This window comes from Epinephelus moara, chromosome 16 (assembly GCF_006386435.1).
Source record: "Epinephelus moara isolate mb chromosome 16, YSFRI_EMoa_1.0, whole genome shotgun sequence".
Taxonomy (NCBI): domain Eukaryota; kingdom Metazoa; phylum Chordata; class Actinopteri; order Perciformes; family Serranidae; genus Epinephelus; species Epinephelus moara.
In genome coordinates this window covers 42,318,001-42,326,756 of record NC_065521.1, presented here as the reverse complement: position 1 = coordinate 42,326,756, position 8,756 = coordinate 42,318,001, and the positions used below count along the sequence as shown (strand labels likewise).

The window sequence follows — 8,756 nt, the reverse complement described above, 5'->3', positions numbered from 1 at the left end:
CAGTATCACTGAGTGCATGTGCAGTTTTGTTGCATCTCATCTAATTTCTTATTCACTTGAAACGACCAAGTTTGTGGTTAATTTAAGATTTTGTGATTTGCTTTTTAAAGGTTAGGTAACTAACCTTCCACGTGATTTTTCTTCTTTTGTCATACTGTGACTTTATGACTTAGTATTTGTGTTTGGGTTTGGAGAGAGATGTGTTGATGTAGGTTTAGAAGAATGCACGTGTGACTGCTGCTGCCTGCCAGTGAATGTTTTATGAAATTGTGCTGTTGTTGTTTTAAGGTCAGACTCTATTACCGTGCTGGATTTATTGAGGAAGCAAAGAGAGAAATGTTTTATTACTCCTCTAACTTGGGTTTCTGGTAAGTCTTTGCTTATCTCAGCCAATTAACAACCTCAGGAAGGTCACTGTATCTGATTGTGTCATTAATGTTTGAGCAGGTAGACATGGTTGTCTTTTGTTTACTTCTGTTACTTGTTTTTTTACACATATGAATTTATTCAATGTTGAGGAATGTACATTTCAGTGAGGATGACAATTACATCTGTCTATTTGTGTCTTTCATAGAAGCTGTCAGTGTTCTCAGCCATGAGGGGATTTTAAATCATAATTTAACTTTTTTTTTTTTTGTGGATATTTTTTTGGCATTTCAGCCTTTAATTGATAGGACAGCTTAAGCGTGAAGGCGCGAGAGAGAGAGGGAAGGACATGCAGCAAAGGGCCACAGGCTGGAGTCGAACCCGGGCTGCTACGGCAACAGCCTTGTACATGGGGCGCCTGCTCTACCACTTAACCACTGACGCCCCATCATAATTTAACTTCTGATCATCCACATTATAGTCATTTATATGTCACTGCAACTCCTTGAATGACACAGTGAGACTTCCCACACACACACACACACACACACACACACACACACACACACACTATTGAGAATATTAAAATACACTTTTTGAGTGAAGCTACGTTCAACATCCTAGCAGATCATTTATGTTCATGTGCTGTGTTTTCAGTGTTGTTTTTCCACATGATGTTCTCCAAGTAATAATTGTTATCAAACTGATCTCCTGCACATGTTTCTGACAGATATTTCTGGTAATGATTGATCAGCATAAGACACTATTTAAGGCTGGGATGAAGACAGAAACTACAGAGTAGAAGTGTACAGACTGCCACTTTGAGAATGGAGATGACACTGTGTTTTCCACTGTTGCTGCTGATCTGCTCTCTCTCCACGGCTCAGCATCAGACAGAGTCTGACAATGAAATGATTCCACGTGGAAAGCAAGCTGAATCCCAGGGAAGAGAAGCAACAAATGTGTCTGACCGCCAACAAACCTGCACTCAAGACATCCATGCTGTGCTGAGAGAGATGAGCGCCTTGTTGGCTGAACAGAGGGTGGAGATGAGGCACTTACAGAGAGAGAATGAAGGTACAGTAGTATGTCAGGTAGTGAGGGAAGTAAGAGCAATAGGAACCTCTGCTCTGGTGCTTTCTATAATAGCACATCACAGCCATTCATACTGAAAAGGCAGAAATGTTTGCAAAGAACATGTCTTAGCATTGATGAATCCTCTTTTTATTTTTAGCACAGGCAGCTAAGCTGAGAGAGCTGGAGATGCAAAAGACTGAGGTGGACAAGCTGAAGCAGCAGCTCCAAGGTATATGTTTATATTGAGCAGGAACAAACAGTCATAAGTCCTTTTAATGATGCATATCACTCAGTTTTTTCTGGACAGTATGAAGTCATTTATTTGAACAAATTTCAGTGGCTACAGCACAACCTAATGAAACCATGATGATGGAATACTTTTGTCTGCTATGGACTGTTTTCATTGGAGACAATGATTTATTTCACATTGCTACTTTTTGCAGCACAAGCAGCAGAGCTGATGACCGTGAACGCCAGGTCAAATGTCACAGAAAGGCAGGTGGAGGCTCTGATGAGAGATGGAGAAGGTCAGACTCAGAACTAAACTAGCAATTAAGTATTTGAACAGTTTTGTTCTGATGGTACATACATCATTTAAAATCCTACCTAGAATGGTGAATAGCACAATAATGCAGAGAATAATGATGTGTTTTTAATTGATAACAATACTTAATTAAGAAAAAAAGCTCATTATTAACCATCACCTCAGCCACCTTAAAATGAGTATCTCTCTCTCTCTTTATCTCTCTCTCAGTCAAACAGGTGGCTTTCTCAGCCTCTCTGTTGGCTTCAGGTGGAGGACATGTTGGACCATTCAACACACACACTCCTCTGGTCTTCAGATATGTCCTCACTAACATTGGAAATGCCTACAACCCAAACACAGGTATGTGAGCTCAGTTTAAATTGTTAATTTGAATTTTTGGCTCTGCTGACTTCACCCTGCTACAGATGGTTCTCTTGTTACATTCACTGACTCAAACTGTCCCACAGGTTTTTTCATTGCACCAGTGAGAGGAGCCTACCACTTTGAGTTCTACATAGGTGCAGGCGGACATGCTTCACATGGTTCAGGTGCAGTGTTGGTCAAGAACGGAGAACATACTTTTATTGCATATGAGCATCAACCGTCTGGTCATATCAGCTCAGCTAATGGTGCCACGCTGCTTCTAGAGGTCGGAGATGTTGTGTTTTTGCGTCTGTGGGTTAACACAAGAATATATGACGATGGAAATCACCACAGCACCTTCAGTGGTCATCTGCTTTTCACCATGTGAAACAGTCCTTTCTGTAGCTACATGATAGCTGTGCACACACTGCAGCAGTGTATCAGTACATGTTGATGGAAGTGTCATTTGTTTTTCCTCTCTCTGGATTTGAATCAAAATACACAGTGATAGACAGTGAGGGAACTTGTGCCAGAGCTTTTCAACATTAGATTAAGGAGGTGCAGTTACTGATGAGAAAATTGTGTAAATGTTGAAAAGTTGTTTGATTTATGTCACAAGCTCACGAGCAATCCTGTATTTTCACCTGGATCCTGATGAACACCAGAAACTACCTGCTGGCTGGACCAAAGCATCCAACCAAACCCTCTCACTTTACTCTGCGACTGTTTTTACTTTGTTCTGTAGAAACTTGAATGGTCTTGTGCTGTTAATGTGAGAGGGGGAGTTCCCTTTGTTCCTTCAGATGCATAATACACTAGCTGTGTTGTTTTTATCTGTAAATATCTGGACAAAGCTTTGCAGCAGCAATCTTTTGTACATATTAAATGTATTATTTTCATGTCCTCTTGCATTTGAATAAAAGCATAAACAAGTCACTGCAGTACTGTCTGTGAACTTGTCTTTCTTCTGAGGCGGTTACTGCAAACACATGATCGTATGATCTTCAGGAGCAGCTGGTTTTTAGAGAGATCTGGGTTGGAAACTATAGGCAGAGGAGCTCAGAGATGTGCTGGGGCACCAGGCCTACATGGCCTTTTTACAGCTGGACATGAGCTTAAACTCAGTCTCATATTTGCCCTGTGGCCAATGCAGGGACACCAGTGGGTGTGATGCTGTCTCTTTTCTGGGTACCAGTTATAATAAAGGCGGCTGTGGCTCAGATGTTGTTGCTGTTGTTGTTTTAAAGTCAGACTGTATTACCGTGCTGGATTTATTGAGGAAGCAAAGAGAAATGTTTTATTACTCCTCTAACTTGGGTTTCTGGTAAGTCTTTGCTTATCTCAGCCAATTAACAACCTCAGGAACGTCACTGTATCTGATTGTGTCATTAATGTTTGAGCAGGTAGACATGCTTGTCTTTTGTTTACTTCTGTTACTTGTTTTGTTACACATATGAATTTATTCAATGTTACGAATGTACATTTCAGTGAGGATGATGATTACATCTGTCTAGTCGTGTCTTTCATAGAAGCTGTCAGTGTTCTCAGCCATGAGGGGATTTTAAATCATAATTTAACTTTTTTTTTTTTTGTGGATATTTTTTTGGCATTTCAGCCTTTAATTGATAGGACAGCTTAAGCGTGAAGGCGCGAGAGAGAGAGGGAAGGACATGCAGCAAAGGGCCACAGGCTGGAGTCGAACCCGGGCTGCTACGGCAACAGCCTTGTACATGGGGCGCCTGCTCTACCACTTAACCACTGACGCCCCATCATAATTTAACTTCTGATCATCCACATTATAGTCATTTATATGTCACTGCAACTCCTTGAATGACACAGTGAGACTTCCCACACACACACACACACACACACACACACACACACACACACACTATTGAGAATATTAAAATACACTTTTTGAGTGAAGCTACGTTCAACATCCTAGCAGATCATTTATGTTCATGTGCTGTGTTTTCAGTGTTGTTTTTCCACATGATGTTCTCCAAGTAATAATTGTTATCAAACTGATCTCCTGCACATGTTTCTGACAGATATTTCTGGTAATGATTGATCAGCATAAGACACTATTTAAGGCTGGGATGAAGACAGAAACTACAGAGTAGAAGTGTACAGACTGCCACTTTGAGAATGGAGATGACACTGTGTTTTCCACTGTTGCTGCTGATCTGCTCTCTCTCCACGGCTCAGCATCAGACAGAGTCTGACAATGAAATGATTCCACGTGGAAAGCAAGCTGAATCCCAGGGAAGAGAAGCAACAAATGTCTCTGACCGCCAACAAACCTGCACTCAAGACATCCATGCTGTGCTGAGAGAGATCCTGCACTCAAGACATCCATGCTGTGCTGAGAGAGATGAGCGCCTTGTTGGCTGAACAGAGGGTGGCGATGAGGCACTTACAGAGAGAGAATGAAGGTACAGTAGTATGTCAGGTAGTGAGGGAAGTAAGAGCAATAGGAACCTCTGCTTTGTTACAGGAGTTATTGTATTATGTTGTAACACTGAAGTGTTTTGCAGTGGTTCAGTTTAGTTCACTTCTCTTGTGTTAAACAGCTGTACAGAGTACTTTTATGGATCTTCATGTAGTGTTCTCAACATGCACATGTCAGATTAGCATTAGCAACAATTTTTCAGTCTAAAACTTTTCTTCCATGCTTTATAACTCTTTATTTTCTCAAGTACAACAAGAAACCTAGAGAGAACATGTCCCACAAAGCTTCAGATTTACTGTCATGTAATGTCTTGTAAACTTCATACACAAATGGAAGTTATAAAAACAAGACTAGTTTAGCATGTTAGCATACCAACATGTGCTAACACAAAGAATAGCTGGCACTAATTGGAGCATCGGTAGTTTTGGTCATAGACAAAACCACTGGACTAATTATGAGTTACATGAAAAAGGGACAGTTTAGATTTTTTGGAGTGGGGTTGTACGAGGTAATTATCTATAGTCAGTACCTGCAGCTGATGGCGATCATCATGCCCCAAATTTGGAAAAGCAGGCAGGAGTATCTGCACAGAGGCTAAGCAATGTGCTGCTAAAACATATTGAAGCCTACCTAAAAGATCATTATTAGTTTAAATGTACTTTATATTTTGAATACTTTAATTGCTTTGCTTTATACACAACTTGATGGAAGCAGCTATAGACCAGCAGCTCTTGTGTTCTGCAAAGTAAAATGACTGCTGTTGTTGATGGAGTCTGGTGGCGAACAGCTTCAATGTCCTGTTTGAAAGGGCTGTTTGACGGCAAAGTAAAGTGCTTTAAATCATCTAAATATGAATATTTACACTTAAATTGATATTGATTTTTTTAAGGTGGCAAAAATCTAACCAACTGAGGCAGCGTTTGCTCAGTCCCTCTTCATTTAATGTACATGACGCAGGGTTTTTTCACCCAGAAGTTACAGTAAACAAACATTGTAATTCAGATTATTAGTCTGGTATGGCACAATGCATTCTCATAGTTGTAGGTTCTCAACCTCTTGAGTGAAAGTGAATGCCACAACCCCTTTACTCTGTTTTCTCTGGTCATATAGCACCATCTTTTATTTTTACTGTGTGGACAGCTGGGTTTTATGAAAAACCATCTTTCCAACAGTGAAATACTTTTTCAGTAGTAATATTGGCTTGTTGATGGCAGTCCATGAAACATCAGTTAAGTAGCAAAGTCATTACAATTCATTTTGTGAGGAACATGAATGTCTTTAATGGTAATCTATCCAATAGCTGTAAATTAAAATAACGAAATATGTCCTGTTGGTGGCAGTGGAGTCATAAAGATGTATCCCCTGGGGACCACATGTGTGTATAGACTGAAAAACGGGCATTTCCATCCCTAGAAAAAAGTAACTCAGAATTTTACTGAAGCTTTTCTGTTGTTTGTTGAATCAAAGTGTGTTTCCTATTGGAGCAACTACACGGAAATTAATGTTGCAGTAAACTATAAGTTAACACACACAGGCATTTGCTCATTTATTGAAGCACAAACAGCTAAGCTGAAAGAACTGGAGCTACAGAAGACTGAGGTGGAGAGGCTGAAGATGGAGGATGAGAGGCAGAAGACTGAGCTGGAGAGGCTGAAGCAGGAGCTTCAAGGTATTTTGTGGAGAACATCATGGCTTAAAGTAACTTATGATAGTGTATCATAAGCCCCCAAAAACTTACAAGACATTTCCCACAACATACTGGTCAGGAAAACTAAGATATGCATCCAAATGATATTCTAAATGTTTTTTTCTAACATAAAACCTAAATGTTCAACAGCCAGAGCAAACCTTGATAAAGACAGTGATGATGATTTTGTGATGTTTTCATCAGACACAACTTTGTCATGATGGCACTTTTTTGCAGCACAAGCAGCAGAGCTGATCACCGTGAAAGCCAGGTCAAATGTCACAGAACACCAGGTGGAGGCTCTGATGACAGATGGAGAAGGTCAGACTCAGAACTAAACTATAATTGAATTTAGTATTTGAAAATGTTTAGTCTAAACAATATGTGCATAGTAAAACTAAAAACCAGTAAGTTTAGAACAAAGACATTGCTCTCTCTTTATCTCTCTCTCAGTCAAACAGGTGGCTTTCTCAGCCTCTCTGTTGGCTTCAGGTGGAGGAGATGTTGGACCATTCAACGCACACACTCCTCTGGTCTTCAGATATGTCCTCACTAACATTGGAAATGCCTACAACCCAAACACAGGTATGTGAGCTCAGTTTAAATTGTTAATTAGAATTTTTGGCTCTGCTGACTTCACCCTGCTACAGATGGTTCTCTTGTTACATTCACTGACTCAAACTGTCCCACAGGTTTTTTCATTGCACCAGTGAGAGGAGCCTACCACTTTGAGTTCTACATAGGTGCACATGGACATGCTTCACATGGTTCAGGTGCAGTGTTGGTCAAGAACGGAGGACATACTTTTATTGCATATGAGCATCAACCGTCCCATTTTGGGAAATCTTCTAATGGTGCCACGCTGCTTCTAGAGGTCGGAGATGTTGTGTTTTTGCGTCTGTGGGTTAACACAAGAATATATGACGATGGAAATCACCACAGCACCTTCAGTGGTCATCTGCTTTTCACCATGTGAAACAGTCCTTTCTGTAGCTACATGATAGCTGTGCACACACTGCAGCAGTGTATCAGTACATGTTGATAATGATTATGTGAATATTTAATGTTTTGGAGCCACACTTTCAGCAGTTTCAAAGTAAATATTATTACAATCTTAATCTCTCACATTTGAGTAAAGCTGCTAGACGCACTACCCAAACATATAAACTGTGCTTTGTATGCAAAATGATTAATTATTAAACTCAGCAGTTAAATGTGATTGAAAGTGGCTCTGTGGTACTCATTAATAAGATTATGGTGACCATATTATTTAAAACATACTGTACAGTTGCTGTATTTTGATCTCTGCCTGGATCACTATAATGTTCCTGTAATATTTCTTTCTGCCTCTTCATTCAGATATTAAACTGCTGTTGTTCTGGTCCACGCCAAGGTTTCCTGTAGAGAGTAAAATGTTCTTGAATGTAACACTCAGGTTGTGATTATTTTATCTTTAACTGTTCCTCTGTGATCTTTATAGAGTTTAATACTTAATGTAATATTTACAATGGCTATATGGCAAATAAAGAGTACAAGTATTGTGATCTCGTTCAGAGTCGTGTTTCTGGCCACCTGGTACAATATTCACAATGTTTTAGTTGCTGTTTGATCTCTACCAACTCCTGAGGGAAATATCTGACTCTGTAGCTCATAAATGCTTCACTGTGTTCTCCATCTCTGTCTGTCTGTTGTTTTGTGGGGAAGAGGGGACATGACATGGGGTCGCTCACATGTGGCTTGGGGTTGTAAAGGTATGAGGTTTTCACGGTGCGATAACTGTCTCAGAAAATACTGTGTTTTTACGGTATCACAGAATTTATATTATTATCAGTCAGACCTGTAAAGGAATGAAAACAGAGGGCTTATTGTTGGTTGAAGAAACATTTTATAGCTACAACTGAAACCACTTTGTTGATGGAAGCATGTGTAAAAAGTCTCCCCCTAGAAAGTAACTTACAGAAAGGGGAGTTTCAACGTACATTATCTTTTTTTTTCAATATCCTAGATAAGCGAATGTACACGGTATGATGATCATCAACTTTTATATCAAAATGTACCTTGAAACTAATATATCGCTGCCATGGCAACACTAATTGCTTTATGATGTTCAGATGTCTCGCCTTCTTTAGACATTGAAATTGCTGTATGCACAGCAGAGAGTCTCAAATCTCTTGATGTCAAGTCCCAAAGACAGACAAGTCCCTAGTCAATCCCCAAGTCATAATGTGTTCTCAATAAAAGTAATGCCAGTATTTTATGTACAGACATCCATTTTGCTTTTTAAA

General features: G+C 39.8%; 1 protein-coding gene across 1 annotated transcript; it reads left to right on the top strand.

Annotated features, from left to right (window-relative positions):
• The first annotated feature begins 1,165 nt into the window (after positions 1–1,165).
• LOC126403171 (cerebellin-1-like) lies at positions 1,166–8,012 on the top strand. Its single transcript, XM_050065679.1, has 6 exons — positions 1,166–1,443; positions 1,601–1,672; positions 1,887–1,970; positions 2,198–2,329; positions 2,437–2,517; positions 7,245–8,012. Exons 1-6 carry the CDS (start codon positions 1,194–1,196, stop codon positions 7,445–7,447), a joined length of 822 nt encoding a protein of 273 aa, XP_049921636.1. The 5' UTR covers positions 1,166–1,193; the 3' UTR covers positions 7,448–8,012.
• Positions 8,013–8,756: the final 744 nt, after the last annotated feature.